General features: G+C 36.7%; 1 protein-coding gene across 1 annotated transcript; it reads left to right on the top strand.

The window, feature by feature from the left end:
• The first annotated feature begins 35 nt into the window (after positions 1-35).
• On the top strand, positions 36-20512 carry tm9sf2 (transmembrane 9 superfamily member 2). The gene is made up of 17 exons (XM_048197097.1): positions 36-353; positions 1678-1745; positions 4263-4356; positions 4520-4647; positions 4737-4866; positions 5912-6036; positions 6223-6334; positions 8924-9003; positions 10815-10923; positions 13070-13202; positions 13703-13822; positions 16957-17014; positions 17188-17347; positions 17477-17628; positions 17758-17869; positions 17960-18131; positions 19505-20512. The coding sequence occupies exons 1-17, from the start codon at positions 198-200 to the stop codon at positions 19570-19572; spliced, it is 1977 nt and encodes a 658-aa protein (XP_048053054.1). The 5' UTR covers positions 36-197; the 3' UTR covers positions 19573-20512.
• The last annotated feature ends 636 nt before the right edge of the window (positions 20513-21148 follow it).

Here is a 21148-nt window from a genome sequence, read left to right on the forward strand (position 1 = left end):
GCATTGGAGTCCTCCCCTATCCCATCATGCTGTTCGAGATGGATGACGTGTCTGAGGAGTCAGATGCTGCTACGCAGGCAGCAGTTTCGCTAACGCTTGGGCTTAGTTATCACCAATGTCTGGATTTTGACACACATATCTAAATTTTACGCATGTAAATACATCTAACGAATCCTTAACTAGTCGGTCGAGACAAAATGGTCGTGTTCCATCGTGTCCGTGTTGTTTTTTTGTTGCTTTTTGTTTGCGGGTCGCTACGGAACGCGTTGAGTTTCTATCTTCCTGGTTTGGCCCCGGTCAGCTTCTGTGAGAACGAAGCGAGCGAAAAAAACAGCGATGTACCAGACTGCAAGGTAAATATTTACATTAATAAGCACAATAAATTATTTCGGTAAAATGTATGAAATGTGGCGTGTTTATCTCGAACGAGGTCTCTATGCTGCGTGATGCTAGCTCGATATGCTATTGATGTGTGTCAGTTGTGAAAACATTGCCTTTATGAAGATAAGAGCTAAACTTGCTCGTTTCACTGCTTTTGCTAACTTTTTTGCTGCCATAAATCTGACTTTCGTCACCGATGGGTCTGTGAGGCCTGCAAGAGACGAGCTTCCGTTCATTCTCATGTGTCTGTCTCTCAATCAGAGCTTTGACTAAGTAATTTCTTTAAAAAAAAGAAAACACACACAGTAGCTTCTTTTGTTGTTATTTATTCATTTAAATAGAGCACAAAAGGAGACATTTCGAAGAATGTTATCAACTGACAGCCTCAGTCGTAATTCACTTTTAATGTATGCTGATATTGACAGAATTTTCATTTTTGAGTGAACTAATCCGGCTTCGCACCGCAGAATTTTGAAGTATACCAGAATATTTCCGAATTAGAGCAAAAGTGTGGGTGCACACAACAATTAATAATTAAAAGTATCTGCATTATGCATGGTGATGAATAAAATAGGTCACAAATGAGTTGGATAAATCCCATTCACTAGTTAAAAAATTGTCATGACGTCATATCCATTATATTATTGTTGAATTGTGTAATGCGATATTGTGTGTAATGTTGGGTGGGGGAATAGCAGGTCTCACTGGTGACAAATGTCCATTTACACTGGTTCAACAGGTGTGACAGAAGTTTTTCTCCTTATTTCCATATTCTTTTGTGGTTGTTGCTCATTATGCTCAGTGAACTATTGGATTGTTAAATGCATTTCCTTTGTAATAGTTAACTATGATTATTGTGCTAGCCACTTTCCACTTAAATGCAATAGTTACTACACTAATATTTTATACTACAATAACATTATATCAATAAAATGGTGGTGTCATTGTCAAGAAAAATAAAAGAAATCTTCTAAAACCTTTTTAGTTTCGAGACGCCCTATATGAATATGTTTTTACGGTAGTACTTACTACTGTAGTACTGTACTATAACTGAAGTAACTATGACATTTTGGTGTGGACTGGTTCACATGGTAATTGTTTTTTCTAAAACCTTAATTCTAATCATTTATAGAGATGTGTTTTTGTACAGATGCCATTACATGACAGGAATACAGTATATGAATACTTGCATGTCAAAAAATGTAAATGCTGTCGATTTTTAAAGAGTGACACATCACGTAAAGAAGTAAATTCTGTGGACATTACCTTAACCTTTACTGCTTGTCTTTTCAACAGTCATCCATTGAGCTGTTTGTGAACAGGCTGGATTCTGTGGAGTCTGTTTTGCCCTATGAATACACAGCGTGAGTTAACAGAAACATTTGTTATTTTTGTTATTGATTGATAGTGTTATATATATACTGTTAGTATTTATTAATTATTAACTTTTATTTTTAGTCATTTTGTTGTGTGCTTTTGTCATTTTTATTAGTTTTTGTTTTTTAAATATTTGTTTTTATTTCCAATTTTTGTTTTAATCATTTTAGTACTTGTGTTATTTGTTGCATTGTTGCTAATTTTCGTTTTCAAGTTTGTTTTTCCATCTAATATTTATATTTTTTTATTTTAGCTTCATTTCAATGAATGAAAACAAATTTTAAAAGTTTTAAGTTTAGTTAATGGACAACACTGAAGAAATCTTGCATGGTTTTGCCCAAGATTTGCATGATTTTTTGCATTGGACTTTACAAAGCTGAGGGAAAACCTGAAAAGGATGAAATGGAGTGAGGGTGTCGGCGAAACATTAGAGAGAATGCCGGAGAGGGAGGGGGGGAAAGTTTGAATATAGAGATTTGTGCTCAGACTGTCTGCAGGCTGAGGAGGGAGTGCTATTATGTTAACACAGAGGCCTTTCAGTCAAACCACCGCTGTATAATCGAATGGAGGCAAAAATGTCTTACTTTTCCTCACAAGACATTCAATATGACATATGCTCTGCATTATTAATCAGCCTTGCACTTACTGTCTGCTCAAACTCCTGAGGTTGTTCTGTCTGAATTAACATGAGTACTCGTGACGGCTTTCTTTTAATAGAATACACTTAAAACAGCAAAAACAAACAAAAAATGTTTTCCTCGAGGAAACACAAACACAAAGGATGTTTTTTTCTGATGAACACAAAGAAAGATATTTTGAAAAATTTAGGGAACCAAACAATTACTTAAAGTTATTGACTTCCATTGAATGGTTAGAAAAAAGAAAGAAAAAAAAAACAAAACACTTGAGACATTTCTCAAAATATCTTCTTTAATGTTCCACAGAAGAAAGAAAGTCATACAGATTTGGAATGACATGAGGAAAAATAAAAATAATTTTTCAGGGAACTTAAGCTTACTGAATTCCTCTAAGGTAGGGCTGCACAATATTGAAGAAAAATGTGATATGCGATAACTCATTAAATAATTCGATATTCAATATACAATATGATAATACTTTGTGTAAACTAAATTTAATTTATTCAAAAACTGAAAATGATATAACCAACATACATGTTCCACATTCTTTTTGCGAGAAGAAAGCATCCCTACAACTTCTGAAAGTGAACAGCAGTGTTTTACTGTAGCATTACGTAAAAAGTATAATTTTAACTTCAGTGTAAACCAGGGGGTTTAGGGTTTCAGGTAGGCCTACATTAGGTTTATTTAACAACAGAAATTGGATAATCAAATGTAAAAATAAAACACTGCTTAGTCTTCATTGTATGAATTAAATATATAGTTGATTCTCATTACAGCTACAAAAGTTATTCAGTCAAGAGCAGTGAGTGATTTTCTCGTTGTCTTTTGTTGTTTGATTACCATTAAGCACACAGATGGAAATTTATTAGGAAGTTTATTAGGTTTCTGTCATTTAAGCTGCAAGGATCCAACATATTGTTACATGCGTATTCTTTCTCAACTTTTTGTTTCTCCTAAGACATAATGGACTGTGTTTACTTAAATACTCAGTAAGCTTGACATTTTGACATAATTTTGTGCGTATTTGACCATATAAGCTGTGGAAGGGAACTGAATTCAGGATCACGCACTGTCCGACAGGCAGCTTTCTGTGTGCGTGAGTACTTCGCTTATTGCATTTAATAACATTAAGCATGTCACATGTAACAGTCATGTGTCCAGTCTACTCTTTGCTGTCTACATTGACCTAAAACTTGGACTTTTTGTAATCTGTTGGAGTATCAAAATCATGCAGTAGAAATCGCTGGCCGCTGCGATGTGTACATTTGCGATATTTCGATAATTTTGATATATCGTGCAGCCCTACTCCAAGGCCTCAAAATCAAGAGTTACAAATAGTATGTAATAATATGCACACAGAGAAGCTCTTCAGATGTTACAGAAACATCTTTGTTACAAACTGCATGTATCCTATTTTGTTACTGTGGATCTTATGGTGATAGAAAAAACCTCTGTAGCCCATGAATGTTTGTTAATGTCAGTTACATTATTTGTTTCCTTAGCATACATTTTATAACTATGCATAGCAAATAAAGTTGTTCACTAAGAATTTAAAATGCCCACACCCACCCAGTAGTCAACTGTACAGTGAATAGGCCAACTTTGCCAGGTTTGATCAAATATTGACAGTTTAACCGTCATATCACCTGATAAATTATTAAACCGGAAATCCTGAATTAGAAGAACAGTAAGAAGTGCAGTAAGGAAGCATATCTGAAACCTAACCAGTTATACTGGACAGATTGACAAGTAGTAGATTTTTTTTTTTATGACTGATATTTAAAACACATTGTTGTGTATGGTTTATTTTGACGGTTAATTGTGTCCAGAAAGCTTTATACTTCATTATTTTTAATCTTTCAGGTTTGATTTTTGTGCTGATCAGTCCGAGAAGCGTCCATCTGAGAACTTGGGTCAGGTGCTGTTTGGAGAGAGAATTGAGCCGTCCCCGTATAAGGTATATCACACAGTGTTCCTATGCTAGTAACACAAAGATAAATATAACAAAGATAATACCAACATAAAATGTATACCTTAAGTGCAACATAAATCACTTGGGATAAAAGCATGTGATAAAAGCCTTATCCTAGCATTTATTCAGTATCCTTTTTTTCTTCTAGTTTTCCTTCAACAAGAATTTGGAATGCCAGAATGTCTGTGTTAAACCTTACAACACAGAAAAATTGGAGGATAAAGCCAAACTGGACTTCCTCAAGAAGGGAATGCTCCTCAATTACCAACACCACTGGTGAGGCAGCCACTCAGTCTCTCCTCTTCCAGCAGTAACACAGAATTACAATGAGGCGTGGCATCTCATGACTTATTTGTCTCTCTCAGGATTGTTGATAATATGCCGGTGACCTGGTGTTATGATGTGGAGGACAATCAAAAGTTCTGTAATCCTGGTTTCCCCATCGGTTGTTATGTCACGGATACTGGACGGGCCAAAGATGCCTGTGTGGTCAATGTGAGTAACACTTACCCACAGCCTTTTCATAGGTCATATGTTGAGTGTTCTGTTTAAAGGTGCCCTTTTTTTTAAAAGATGTAATATAAGTCTAAGGTGTCCCCTGAATGTGTCTGTGAAGTTTCAGCTCAAAATACCCCATAGATTTTTTTAAAGTCATTTTTTTAACTGCCTATTTTGGGGCATAATTAGAAATGAGCCGATTCAGGGTGTGTGGCCCTTTAAATCTCGTGCTCCACGCCCCAAGAGCTCGCGCTTACCTTAAACAACATAAAAAAAGTTCAAACAGCTAATATAACCCTCAAAATGGATCTTTACAAAGTGTTCGTCATGCAGCATGTCTAATTGCCTAAGTACAGTGTTTATTTTGATGTTTACATTGATTCTGAATGAATTTGAGGCTGTGCTCCGTGGCTAATGGCTAATGCTACACTGTTGGAGAGATTTATAAAGAATGAAGTTGTGTTTATGCATTATACAGACTGCAAGTGTTTAAAAATGAAAATAGCGGCGGCTCTTGTCTCCGTGAATACAGTAAGAAACGATGGTAACTTTAACCACATTTAACAGTACATTAGCAACATGTTAACGAAACATTTAGAAAGACAATTTACAAATATCACTAAAAATATCATGTTATCATGAATCATGTCAGTTATTATTGCTCCATCTGCCATTTTTTGCTATTGTCCTTGCTTGCTTACCTAGTCTGTTGATTCAGCTGTGCAGATCCAGACGTTCTGCCCTTGTCTAATGCCTTTCATAATGTTGGGAACATGGGCTGGCATATGCAAATATTGGGGGCGTACACCCCGACTGTTACGTAACAGTCAGTGTTATGTTGAGATTCGCCTGTTCTTCGGAGGTCTTTTAAATAAATGAGATTTATATAAGAAGGAGGAAACAATGGAGTTTGAGACTCACTGTATGTCTTTTCCATGTACTGAACTCTTGTTATTTAACTATGCCGAGGTAAATTCAATTTTTGAATCTAGGGCACCTTTAATACAACTTATTCAAGAAATGGTCATTTTCACTCACACAGGCTGACTTCAATGACAAAGACACGTTCTACATCTTCAACCATGTGGACATTACCATCTTCTACCACAAGGTGGAGAATGAGGCAGCTGGTGCCAGACTGGTTGCAGCTAAATTAGAGCCCAAAAGGTATTTAAGGCTCTATAGAAAATTCCAACTAATAATATGGCGGCAGAGAAGAGCGCTGTTTAGCCATTTAAGATTGAACAAAAAACACAACAATATATTTAAATATTTAATTGTCAAATTGACGATAATGATAGAATGCTTACGTTAATATGTACATATTGAGTATGTTTCTCTCTCTTTTTAAAGCTATAAGCAAACCAACACAGAAAAACCAGACTGTACAGGACCTCCCATGAGCCTGAGCAACAAGTTCAAAGGAGAAATCAAGATTCCTTACACCTACTCCATCAAGTTTTTGGTCAGTGATTTAAATACTTACATATCAGCCTTAAAGGAATAGTTCACCCAAAAATGAAATCCCTGTCTTCGTTTACTTACCCTTATATTGTTCCAAACCGATAAGACATTTTCATCTTTGGAGAACAAATTAAGATATTTTTAATATTCTCTCATCATTTTGTCCATCCATTAAAAGTTTGGGCAATCAACATTTTTAAGCTTCAAAAAGTACATTGTAAAATTAATCCATATGAATTGACCGGGTTAATCCAAGTCTAGTGAACAGAGACAATCAGTTTATGCGATAAATAGATTTTATTTTAGGTTTATAAACACACATAAACATTGATTACCACACATAAACATTGATTACCACACATACATAAGTAAATAAAAGCCTATGTTAAATCTGTTCATCATATACAGTGATCAGGTCTCTTTGGAAGACTTGGATTAAACCACTCGGTTCATATGGATTACTTTTATGTCTTTATGAACTTTTAAAGCTTGAAAATGTTGATTGCCTAAATTTTCAGTGTATAGTCAAAAATGATGAGAGAATATTGAAAAATATTTTGATTTGTGTTGTGTGAAGATGAACGAATGTCAAATGGGTTTGGAATGACATCAGGGTGAGTAAATGACTCATTTGTGTGAACTAAATAAAACTGAATTATTAAACTGAATCAAAGTGTTTATGTTTTTATACATATATACAGTTTCTATTGCTCTTCCTCTTCATTTCAAATTGAGAAGTGTTCTGCTTTTTTCCACAAGGTGGCGTACTGTACCACATTTTCTGTATATCAGGGGTATACTGCTGGGGGTCTGCTTAATGTTGTCTAATAATTACAATGAAGTTTTTGTGGAAAAAAAAAAATAATAACAATATAATACATAAAAATACAGTATTACATGAACTTCAACCAAAACTAAATTTCAGTTAAAAGTTTCATTGTTCATTCCATATTACACTATGTTTGAAAATTAAAATAATAGCATTTAAATTGATTATTTAAAAGGCTTTGCAAACATAAATAAGTATGTAAATCATTTGGAATCTTAAAGGTCCCGTTCTTCGTGGTTTTTTGAAGCTTTGATTGTGTTTATAGTGTGCAATATAACATGTGTTCATGTTTCGCGTGTAAAAAACCACAGTATTTTTCACATAATTTACTTATCTGTATACCGCTGTTTCCACTGTCATAAAAACGGGCTGATGACTTCCTTGTTCTATGAAGTCCCTCCTTCAGAAATACGTAACGAGTTCTGATTGTGCCAGCGGTTCCTGTGTTGTGATTCGACAGCAGTTTAGCGCATCTTGCCCGGAAAGGTCACGCCTCTTACCATAACGGGGAGATGCATGCGCTCAGTGTTATTGTAAACATGTCTTTAATTTTACCCTATCAATTTGAGCCGGAATCAGACCCGGAGAACATAGATGAAGAGGATCGAGTAGAACCTGTGCAAACACGTCTTTTACAGGATGTGTCACAATGGTAAGCTGTTTATTTACAGTAGGTAACGTTACATAGGCCTAAACATAGAACAATGATTCGCGTGGCTGCAGCTAAACCAGCATGTGGTTAAACAGTAAACAACAGATATAATCAACAAATAATTTAAACTGATCATAACAAACACCAACAATCGATGGTGTCCGGTTGAATTACTACACTTTTTAAAAGTTTTGGTCGGATAAGTTTCAATTGCCATCTAGTTAACAAAGCTAAACAGCGTTGCCCTTTGTGTGATAAGTTACAGAAACTGTTAAACGCACCAACGTAAATAATAAAATGCACTTACCGGTTGTGGTCCACAAACAACGCCTTCTCCAGACAAAGAGGGAACTGCTCCATCTTTCAAAAATAATCTTTGTGCGAATCCGGCATTAAACTGACTGAGATTGAGGAAGCTGTCCTCAGTAAAATGTGCTGCACATAGTTTAACATGTGGATTATAATTTTCGGGAACCGAGTTAAACATAAATTGTAACCACTGATTTCTAAGTACAGCGTCCCTGGGAAGGCCAAACAAAGGTGATTGGACTGCGGGATGAAAATAACAGCGTTTCGACGACATGGCGACAAACACACTTTACAAACGCAACTCTTGCTCTTCTCCGTGGGAGCGCAACAAGACCACGCCCCCTTTTTTGTGTATTCCTGTGGGCGGAGGTTAGTCAAAACACAGTTTTAGTGACGTCATTAAAGAAGGAAGTAGAGGGATGTAGTCCAAACAGGCCGTTCATTGTAGGCTATTTCTGTTAAATAAAATATCTTGCTTGGCATTGAACTTTGAGCTTTAAAATTTTACAGATTTTATTTATACTCTAACAACAACATTACACACTAACTAAAGTTGGAAACATGGGATCACGAAGAATGGGACCTTTAACCAATTATGTACATATGTCAATTTGGGTTTATTCACTATTAATACAGACCAGGTTTAAAATGCAACAATCATTTTGATACAGTGTCCCTGCTCTGTCTCTCTATCAACCAAGGGGTCCTTTAGCCTGTAAGAGATCGGAGACCCCTGCTGTGTTTTACTATGCCAGTGTTTCTGCAGAGCTCTTGTATAACTGCTGGTTTGGTGTTTGCAGGAGGAAAAGCAAATTCGCTGGGCCTCCAGATGGGATTATATTCTTGAGTCTATGCCACACACCAACATTCAGTGGTTCAGGTGAGAGCACATATCACACACTACATACATTATATGGCCCTGTCCTAAATGACACACTCAAAGTGGACTTGAGTTATCACAAGCTCCTCCTTTGCAGTTGCAGTGCACTATAGAAGCGTCCTTTGCAGTGCCCACACTGATGTGGACTTTACTGCAAAATACATACTCTCCAATGTAGTGGGATTAATGTTATTAATTAATCCTTGCATTAAATTGAAAAATGAAAATTCTGTCATTAATTACTCACCCTCATGTCTTTCCACACCTGTAAGACCTTCGTTCATCTTCGGAACACAAATTAAAATATTTTTGATGAAATCCGATGGCTCAGTGAGGCCTCTGTTGCCAGCAAGATAATTAACCCTTTCGGATGCCCATGAAGCGACTAAAGACATATTTAAGTTAATGTGACTACAGTGGTTCAACCTTAATGTCATGAAGCGACGAGAATACTTTTTGTGCACAAAAACCAAAATAATGAATTTATTCAATAATATTTAGTGATGGGCGATTTCAAAACAGTGCTTCATGAGGCTTTATGAATCTTTTGTTTCGAATCAGTGGTTTGGAGCATGTATCAAACTGCCAAAGTCAGCCCCCAGTGGTGAACCATTGAAATTTTGAAACACTTATGATGTAACAAAGCCTCGTTTACTGAAATCACGTGACTGTGGCAGTTTGATACACGCTCTGAGCCACTGATTCCAACTAAGTATGATCTACATGAATCGCATAAATTACTGCATTTTCGAATATCTTTATAACACATGTATTTCATGAAATGATTCCATAGCTTCTGCACAGCACTGCACAAGCCATGTAGCATCTTTGTGTGGAATACAGCCAGGCTTTAAAATAAACCCTCGGCAAGCACCAAATGCGAGTAAATGAAACTGGCGTGTATATGACACTGTGATGGTCACCAGCTGGCCAATAACTGCCCATTGCGTGTTTGAGATTAAAGCATAGCACTAGCTATGTTTCCATCCAAAGTTGCGAATTTAACTTTCGCATAAAACATTTGCATTTCCATCCAGTGAGTCGAACAGAATAAAATCGTCACTTCCTGATGAACTGGCACTAATTATCACAAAGAAAAATGGAAGTTACTGTAGGACAAGCCACTGTATATAATAATATTTGTATATAATAAATGACTTGCCCCTCAGAGCATGCAGACGAACCGCAATAAACGCTGTCATGTTATCTTGCATTCAGATGCCTGGTGTTTGTGAACACATGTGAGGCGCTTCTGCGAGGGAATTATATCGAACCACTTTAACGACAGACTTTGCTCAGGCATTACAGAATGACCAAAACAGAATTTCAGATGCTGTGCAACGAGAACAGTCCGCTGGTTGGTCCAGTTATGTTGTCCCATCGCAAAGTCACGTGTTTCGTGCATCAAGGAATTTATTTGGTAAAAGTGTTTCCATCGTAGTTTATGCGCATGTTTTCGTATTGCATAAAAAAGTTATCTGACTGAGTGCATGAGTTTTTTTTAATGCGTATTTTTAGAATCTATGCGCATCTTTTTTCTTTTATTGGAATATCCCAAAATGCGCATTAAAATAGGTGGATGGGAACATAGCTATTGTGTTCATATACACATGAAAAGCTCATGAGTCTGTGTTTTATTTGGTGTCTTGAAACATGCGTTTGAAAACGTGGACTCCTTGCATTTTGTCAGAAAAGTTGGATTGCAGGAACTTGAGGGTGTCATTTGGCTCAGGGTCCATATCCTAATTAACCCATGATGTAGTTTAGCATATAAAGCACGTATGCTCAGCTGTTCTGTTCTCTGCCACCAGTATCATGAACTCTCTGGTCATTGTGCTCTTCCTTTCGGGGATGGTTGCTATGATCATGCTACGAACACTCCATAAAGACATTGCCCGATACAACCAGATGGACTCTGTGGTGAGTTCTGCTCTACAACTATCATGTCACTGTCTGATATGTGATCAGTCCTCTCATATAACATTATGTGAGTGTGTTAGCTTGTATGTTTTAGTACAGCTGAGTTTTTGTCTTATAATAGAGAAGGGCTATTCAACTGGCAGCCCTCAGGCCAAATTCGGCCCGCAAATCATCTTCATATTCAACCTCCCTCCTCCTTTTTTCCTGGCTGTGCGGCTAAATTTGGTTAAATACGTGGCCGCAGTGGCGCCTGCAGCTGTACGGCACGCTCCTCCGACTGACTTGAGAAACGTTTTCCCTGCGAATATTTCAGCAGTTAATACGTATGTGTGTCCCGTATTTCTGTCGACTGAACCAGCGATACCTATCATTCGTGAATTAATCATTCTTTTGGCTCGTTTCTTTCTTTTCTGTGAATTGGCCAAACACGCTTGCATAATGATCTGAAATGATTTGGATTCGCTCTGACTGCTCTGTCACTGAATCCTTTAAAGTTGTTTCTAGGTCAGTAACGACAAATACAGAACAAATAGCGCTGTTTTCAGGTGTTTTACTAGTTTTACTGCGTTTATTCCCGGATACCATTATTAAACTGCGACATCCAGTGAGAAGCGTTTCAATTCAATACACACCCCTCGGGTAAAAACCACAAATCAATCGATGATTAAACTAGTTTTAAATCGGATGAAACGGCCTCAACATTCCCAACAAGACTGAAGAGGAAAACAGGAGAAACATTGCGCCATGAATGAAGTTAGAAGAATTTTAAATCCCACAATCACCACCCTTACAAACATTTACCATGAATGAACTGTAGTAATTTACCATGGTTTGTGGAAATGTGGAATACTATGTTATAGCCATTTATATTGCAATTTATTTATTAGGTGGGTAGGGGAATACATAATTCTTTTCTCTGTGAAGGTGTGTATAGTTTTCCTGTGTTTAGGCATTTTTTATAGGCCTATATAACATATCATAATATAACATCCTTTGACAGTGGTAGTGAGTAGCCATGTATGGTTTTACCTGTGGTTACCAAGTCTCACAGTCAGAATATTTATTTAAGCCTATATTAATTCTAAATAAAATAATTCTTACCAATAAGACCCCCGGCCCACGTCAACTTTTTGATTTGATAATCCGGCCCTTGAATGAAACTACTTGAAGAATAGCTCTGTAATAGAGTGTGTGTAGCACTCAGTGTGTTTGGTTTGTAAGTTAATGAGCGTAACGTACAGAATGTGCGTTAATGTGTATGTCACTCGTGGTTATATGGTCTGGATCATCTGCTGCCAACAATGAGGGTCACACTGACGAGGAGAGACAAGGATACACACACATCTGCCTTTGCCAGTGGCAGCTCCAGGATGTTTTTGTTGAGGGTGTAAGGGGGGCTTAACAGTTGAACACCTAATGAAATTAAGACAATGAACACCTAAACTGCAGGTATCTAAACAACATGCAGTTTGTCATCTAGCACCGTTTAGATACAACACAGTTTCTAAAAAGACATGCCCCCCCCCAAACAAATTGTTTCTGTTTGAACATGAATAAAGGTCTGCCAAGTTACAAAGGGAGTTATTCTCTATATCAGTAAGCATTAGAGCTGCACGATTAATCGTTAAAAGACCGGAATCTCGAATTTCAGACACCCATCTGATATTGTAAGCTAGTGTGAACAAAGTGAAAAAATGTATATTAAAATCTATATTGTTTGACATTTATATGAATCTTCAAAAAGATTACGGCCAGCCCGGCCCTAGTGCTGCCACTGGCCTTCACCCTTGACATGGGTCACCTTAAATACGCACACTTCGCATTCAGATCTCTTCATATCTTGGTATATTTAGCCCCTCCCATCTGGTGTTCGAGGTCACGCAGGGTCAGGTGTGATACATCTGTTGCTTTTACGTCTTCTCTCTTTCCTGTCTCACCATGGCCCTTCCTCCTTCCACACACATCAGACTCGTTAAGGCCAGATCGAGAGTGACACAGTGTATCATTGGTTTGAGCAGCAACCGGCGTCTTTTCTTTGATCTCTGAGAGCCGTAATTGGGCTGTAGACCCAAACCCACGCCTGAACTGGGTTCCGTTAGCTCCCTGCTATTGTTAAAGCCTCGCTTTTTCACTTCATCTTTTCCAGGAGGATGCCCAGGAGGAATTTGGCTGGAAGCTTGTTCACGGAGATGTCTTCAGGCCTCCAAGGAAAGGCATGCTGCTGTCTGTGTTTCTGGGCTCTGGGACTCAGATCTTCATCATGACATTTGTTACTCTCTGTAAGTGTATGGAGAGCTGAGCGGTAAATTCAGGCCCTTATTGATAGGATTACACTTTTTCCTTTGTTTTACTTTACTTTAGAAATGTGTCTTTGGCATAAAAAAGACACAGTCAGATGTCTAAAATAAATATACAAATGTCAAAACAATGTATTGATTAACATTACTGACAATAAAAAACATGTTAGATTTATATTTTTCTAAAATGCAGTGTGACCAGTGTAGTAAGATGTTTGGACAAATCTTTTTTTTTTTTTTTTTTTTTTTTTTTTTATCATTTATCATAAAAGTAATATGTTACCAAAAATACAACAAGGATAAATATTCGCTTTGTGATGGGTGATGCAGTGTATGAACCTGGACTGTTCTCTGATGGAATTTGATAAGTTTTTGATGCACATTGTCTGAATTGACTTGTTTAAGTGTGTCAAATTTTATAAATGTATGCACCCCTGAACTTGACAAAGTTTCCCCCCCCTCTCTCTCTCCTCATCCTTTAGTTTTTGCCTGTTTGGGTTTCCTGTCACCTGCCAATCGTGGAGCTCTGATGACATGTGCAGTGGTGCTGTGGGTTCTGCTTGGTACTCCAGCTGGTTATGTGGCTGCCCGCTACTACAAATGTAAGTACACATCAGAGGTATGACCTTTGACCTCTGATCCTCCCTTCATTAGGGCTGTCTGCAGTTCGTTAGATTTAATTAGTGTCAAAGGAGCCCTCTACCCGAACAGGCAGGCATACACACCCCTGCTGCTTTTTTGCTTTAGCTGTGTTCGACGGCTTGTGCAGATTACAATGAGAGCTTATTCTTCTTTTTCCAGACCTGCCGTGTCCTACTATGATATCAGTTGTAGATCCATCTGCTGAGCTCTGTCTGTTTTTACATCAGTCATACAACAAATGTTTAATTGTCCCCTTTGATCTTCTCTGTTTTTCATCTGCTTATTTCTTGTCAGAATCTGAACCAGAAATGAACATTTATGAATTTACTTCTTTTAATCAGTCCATCAGCCTTTTTTTTTTTTTTTAACCAAAAAATGTGATGCACAGGATTATGGGAAATAATAGGCTGCACAGAGTTATTAGTTATTATAATTAACTGAAACTAAAACCATAAAAAAAAATGTTACTTGAAATAAACGTTAAAATGTGTATATTATTTAATTTTAGCTAGCTGCCATTTAGTTTTAATTTGATGTAGCTAAAACTAAAATTAAATTAATTAACTTTATAGACATAAACTTGTATGGATTCGCTTATAAACTATTCACTTATAAACTATAGCTAACAAAAAATGATTTAAAAAAATAAATAAAAAAGGAAACTATAATAGTATCTAAAAGATAATAAAAGAACAGAGGCAGCATCCCAATGCTTATGCTTTTGGTTTCTTGGTTTCTCATTGCTTGCCTCACAGACTACTTCTCAGTGTCAGTCAAAAGAGCAGACATACAATCCACATGTCCAACCTAAAAAAGATTACAAAATGTTTTCCAAATATAAATGTGAAATGCAAGGTGTACTGTTTTGGGTGGATTTTTGAAGTATCTGTAAATGCATTTTCATCTAATATTACCCACAACATCTTGTGAAATGGAAGAGGAGTTACTGTTTTCTTTTGACTTTTTAAGAAAAAGTAATGTGACAGTTTTTAAATATTTGAATATAAAAGTGATAAAAAATAATTTCAGTGAATTCTAACATCATTTTAAGATGTCAAATTGACATTCAGTAATGAAGTAAAGAACAAAGAAACACACTACAAGTAAACTCTTCAGAGCTCAAACTCAATTACACATAGGAGTGTTTGAAAGCAGCCGCCTATCAGAGGGTACTGAATGGAATCAGTTCTCTGTACTTCTCCAAACCCGTCACATTTTTACAATTTCAGTATTGACTTGGTGCCAAAGTATCTGTAATTTGGACAGCACTAATTACTGGACGTGGGAGAAAAAAATCGATTCTCTGATGCATCGCAGTTCTCTCTTCAATGATTCTGAGTTTAGTTTTTAACCACCGATGCACGATGACACTGTGCTCTAGAAACAGCGGTATTCTGCTTGCTTCAAATTCCACACACGCACAAAAACCCTCAAACCTTCCATAAAATCCATTTACATTTATGCATTTGGCAGACGCTTTTATCCAAAGCGACTTACATTGCATTATACTATACATTTGTATCTGAGTATGTGCAACCCATGACCTTGGCATTGCTAGTGCCATGCTCTAACCACTGAGCTACAGGAAATACGTTAGGTTGATAAAGTTTGAAAAGGTTGAAATTAATTACAATCACAGACTTCATTGCACAGCATATGCGCTGTGAGAAATGTTATGCTTATGATGCATAGTCTTGCCCGACAATATTTCAGTGTTTTCTCTTACAGATGCTCCAGGAAGGCATCATTTATACCATTTGGAATGCAGTAGGACTATATAGTCAATACACAAAACTCACTCACTGACAGATGGCTGCTTTCAAATGCTCATGTTAAATGCACTTGCATCTCAAAATGCTTTTATGATGAAAAATAAATGTAAACAATATCAGTTTTGTTTTAAGGGATTAGACAGAAAGGACAAAACATCTGACATGTCAAAATAGATCTGTACATTAGTGTGAATGCAGCCTATTAGATCTCCCACTGTCTATAATCATCGTCATCAGTAATAATCAAACAGCATTAAATCTAAGAGAACAATCTCTTGCTGCTCTTGCCTGGAAAATGTCCAGATACTTAAAGCACTAAGGCCTGTTCACACCAGGAATGATAACTATAAAGATAACTATATTAGCATCCACACCAGCGGACGATAACACTCTGTTTATACTAAGTACGTGCTGCAGTTATGGCATCTGCCGCTTTGTTTTTTATCATTCATCAGATGATAATCTTTCTAAAAGTGATTCCAATGATATTGTTTCTCTGTGCCGTTATTGTTATAGTTGTGGTGTGGACTCTGCTATTCTTTTATATTTAGAACAATTTTTATTGTTGTATTTATCGTCCTTAACGTGACTGGGCCTTTAGATACTTAAAACACTGTTTATAACTTGTACTATGTTTCTTTGTTCCTCTTTATTATTTACTATTTGCTTGAATGTTTTGAAGCTATATTTAGTTAGCTAAGATTCTTAACAATTTAATTTAATTTTTAATTAGTAATTATGGCTGCACTTTATTTTACAGTACGTGTATTTACATGTACTTACAGTGTACTTACCTACTTAAAATACTGAGTAATATAAGGTAACTACAAGGGTTAAGTTTAGGTTTAGGTGTAGGTTGGGGTTAGTACCTAGTTATTACCCAGTTATTATAATTTCTGTAATAAGTACATAGTACATGGGGGAACAGGACTGTAAAATAAAGTGCTACCGTAATTATTTTAATAAGTACTTATAATTACATAAGTAATTAAATAAAAAAAAATGTACAGATAAATGTCAGATTTAAATTTGGTAAACCTAATTAATAAGACAAAAAAATATAGCTCAAGAATTGTTTTGGAATTGGATCGTGACTCCCAGAACCAGAATCGGATAGCATATATTTAGAACACTTTTTTTTTTAAATGCACCTATTTAAATGTAAAAGAAATGAAACATGAACTCAGGTCATTGCTAGCAAATTCCTTTATTGAATACAGCACTATAGTATCACATTGACCATATGTTCTCTTTGTGGTTTAATATTTGGTTTGTATCCTTGTTAAAATGTGAGGTCAACTGGTCTCTCTCACTTTTTGCAGCCTTCGGTGGGGAGAAGTGGAAGACCAACGTTCTGTTGACGGCCTTTCTCTGTCCAGGGTGGGTAAATGAAAAATCTATCATTCCCTTGAATTTAAATCCATAGATTTCATTTCATTAAGCAGTTATATTGCTAAATTGGTCCATTTAGCTAAATTTAAGTCTTATGCTTTGAAATGTAGCTTGATTTAAATATAGCTTGTTGTTAATAATAAATTTACATGCTTTTTCAGGGTGGTGTTTGCTGATTTTTTCGTAATGAATCTGATTTTGTGGGGCGAGGGTTCATCAGCTGCCATGCCATTTGGCACTCTGGTGGCCATCCTGGCTCTGTGGTTCTGTATCTCAGTGCCCCTCACATTTATCGGAGCTTACTTTGGTTTCAAGAAAAGCGTAAGCATTCTTTGCTTTCAGATTGTTTCCCAAAACTTAATTTTGTTTGTTGTAAAATAATCCAGAACCCCATCCATAATTCTCTCATTTAATTGAAGTTATAAATGTGTTATTTTTGTATAAAATCAGGGCATTGAACATCCCGTGAGGACTAATCAGATCCCCAGACAGATTCCAGAGCAGTCCTTCTACACTAAACCTCTTCCTGGCATTGTCATGGGTGGAATCCTGCCATTCGGCTGCATCTTCATCCAGCTGTTCTTCATCCTTAACAGCATCTGGTCAGTGCTGATGTGAAGTTCATGATGCACTTTAGAATCAGGGTCCTGTTCTGTTAGGCTTTACGAATACCAGAGCATGAAACCAATAGGTTTGGGTTTACAAACTAATGTAAATGATTAATGTTGCAGGTCTCATCAGATGTACTATATGTTTGGCTTTCTCTTCCTGGTCTTCATCATCCTGGTCATCACCTGCTCTGAGGCCACCATCCTCCTGTGCTACTTCCACCTGTGTGCTGAGGTGAGAGTACATACACGTGGCCATATGCATATTTTGGAGAATTGTTTATTTTATTTTACTAATTTGTTTTGTGAATGTATCATCTCTCAGGACTATCACTGGCAGTGGCGTTCCTTCCTGACCAGCGGATTCACAGCTGTTTATTTCTTGGTCTATGCCATCCATTACTTCTTCTCAAAGCTACAGATCAGTGGACTTGCCAGCACCATACTTTACTTCGGCTACACCATGATCATGGCACTCATCTTCTTCCTCTTTACAGGTCTGTGTGTATGTAGAGCAGGAGTGTTCTGTTTCTGCCCAGGCCACATCAGGGTTATGTGTGCCCCCAAGGGCCAACTGAATATCTAAGACCAATTTCATAACTCATTATTTCATAAGAATTTTACAAAGCTTCTTTTTTTGTTGTTGTTGTTGAAAAAAAGCACCAAAGCATTAAATTCGAACTATTTTGAGAGTAGTCTATTAATTTATGCATTTATTTTCTTTAACCATATTATGTAACAAACTTTACAATTAGATCATGTTGGAGATCATTTAATGTAATGTAATTTACCTTATATAGGTCCTTCCTTGCTAAAGTGTAAACTTTTTTTAGCTATAAAAACATAGGACAATTACAGTTTGCTTGATGACAATTACAAACTCAATATATTGATACCTTGTTTCATCATGGTAATTATTAAATAGACACTTATTGGTTTTATTTTAGAACTGGCTTCTCTGTAATCAGTAGTATAGATATAATGTACCGCACTGACACTGCACACTGTATCACTGACATAATGTATGGTTTTATTTCTTTGTTTTTTCAACTGATCTGAAATTTCTGATATTCCAGTTCTTAAATACGTGTAAGCAAGCAGTCGATCACATCCTGAATGTGAACTGATTGATCGTGAAATACTAAAACTGAGAAGTTTCATTCATATGTTTCTGAAATTAACTTTGCAGGCTAAACAAAATTCACAATATAATGAAATTATTTTGCGGGCCTCATGAAATGAGGTGGCAGGCTGGTTTTGGCCCACAGGCATTGAATTTGAAATGTATAGTGTAGTGTAGCTTTAGAAAGATTAGTTTTTTATATCATGATAAATACTTTTAAGTCATCCTGAGGCCCACTTGGAAGTTTGTGGCCCCCTAGTGGGTCCCGACCCCCTGCTTAAGAACCACTGGTCTAAACAAATTGAATATTAGTTAGCTGTGTGACTGAATGAAGAACCTTGAGTTTCGTGAGATTACACGTGGAATACTCAAGGGTTTACTGACAGGTGTTGTTTTTTGGCAGTCACTTGATAGATTGCAGTTGTAGTCAATAATAACTCGCATATTAGTATATAAATATTTCAAAACGAGGATATTTCTTGGTCAGCAACCATTTTGGCATTAACAAGAAACTTTTAAAAATGGCACTTTATCACTGTGCTATCAACCCTTTGAGTTCAGCTATAACTTTTTCTCCTTTTTTTTAAACTAATGGCAGGCAAAATTGTGGGATATGTTTTGTTCCAAACATTCAAAGTTTGGAGACTGTCTTTATGTGCCAATTTGAGTGAAGAGAAAAGTAGTGCTTCAGGTAATATTGTGTAGTGTTTTAGTAATCTCGATCTCTTTTGTATTTCTTGCTTCCAGGTACAATTGGATTCTTTGCCTGCTTTTGGTTTGTCACCAAGATCTACAGCGTGGTTAAAGTGGATTAAGTGAAAGCAATCTCAGATGAGACTGAACTCTTCTCCGCCCAATGTGAGATCCCAGAGGGAGGGACCTGAGCGCTGTTTAACTTACTCTGTTGCCACGGCGATCCTGCTTTACACCAACAACTCTGAATCAACAAATTCCATTTACTTTGCTGTGTATGTGTGCGTGTGCATTAGTAGTGCATATTCAACCGTTTGAAGAAATCCACACATCTGCTTCTTTAGTTGGAACGGAATACAGCAAACATACACACTGGCCATTGCAACTCGCTCGAGTAATTATGATTTTGAGTTGTCCCTTGTAAATATGACTTACTTTTCTCTTTTGCTAACATTCAAATGGAAAGGGTAATGCATAAATCACAGAGAAAACTAGCTCCAGTCACTGAATCTTCAAGGTTTCAGAAGTATGATTTTGTAAATAGCATTTTTTCCTTAAATGCATCAAAAAAAGAAACTAGAGGTTAAAAACAGAAGGACTTCATTCTTTGAGTTGGTTTAAGAGTGAGGCTGTGTGAATTTTCTTTCATCATGTTGATAGTGTACAATTACTGCTTGCGTATACTCGTGTATAACCAGTGGGGGGAATGTCTATTTAACTTTTTGTTTGGTCATTTTTTTTTTTTTTTCTTTTTCTCTTTGTTTCTGTTTATGCCTCAACACATTGTGTGCCTCATTATCACAGAGGAAAATCAAGACATTTTTTTTCGGATAAGAGCAGGTTTGTGAAAATGTGAAGTGCCCCGTCCATACACAGGGGTGCTGGTGTGAAATGATTTCCTTTGTATATATGCACAGCATTTAAACGTGTGTCCATAAAACTACATTAGCTTGGTTGGTCACTCAGTTTTGGTTTCTGTCTTCTCTGATTTTGAGGTAATGAGATTACAAGAAAAACATTAAAATATTAGAAATAAAACCTCCTTGTCTCCAAAAATGTTAATTTATGTGTTTGTTTTCATTAATGAAGTTGTTCTCTGTCTTGATAATTTGTCCTTTTTTTCTTTTGTTTTCTATTTGTATTTTGCGATTCCATAATGTCAAACACTTTAATTAATAAATGACAGGGAAAACATTCTCTACAAGTATAAACTGGCTTGAGACCATCAGCGTAACATCTTACACTATTTCACTAGAATAGGGTCAGCACTTTTTTTTAAGGCGAAAGCCCTATTGTTTTCTTTAGGATTATCATTTTTTTTTCTTTTCTTTTTTTTCCCCTGACTATTCGGGCACTTTTGGGGCCCTTACCATGCTCAAAAACTCATGAAACTTTGCACATACATCGGAACCTCCGGCCATCAGGGCCGGGCAGAAGCTGGTACCCGGGCGTGGTAGGGGGCTTGACAGCGCCCCCTTGAATGGGCTTCGAAAAACCTTGGTCCATATATCAAACACGCTTGCACGCATTAGTATGAAACTTGCTACACATATAGACCTCATCGGGCCGAACGACTTTCGTGCTCTAAGATGTCATGGACCTCCTATGATTATCCTCATGTGAGGGACCACCATTCTAAAATTTAAAAGGCAGTTATATACACTGCCCAGCCAAAAACAAATCACTGTTTGCTTAAGA

The sequence above is a fragment of the Megalobrama amblycephala genome, linkage group LG7 (genome assembly GCF_018812025.1).
Source record: "Megalobrama amblycephala isolate DHTTF-2021 linkage group LG7, ASM1881202v1, whole genome shotgun sequence".
Taxonomy (NCBI): domain Eukaryota; kingdom Metazoa; phylum Chordata; class Actinopteri; order Cypriniformes; family Xenocyprididae; genus Megalobrama; species Megalobrama amblycephala.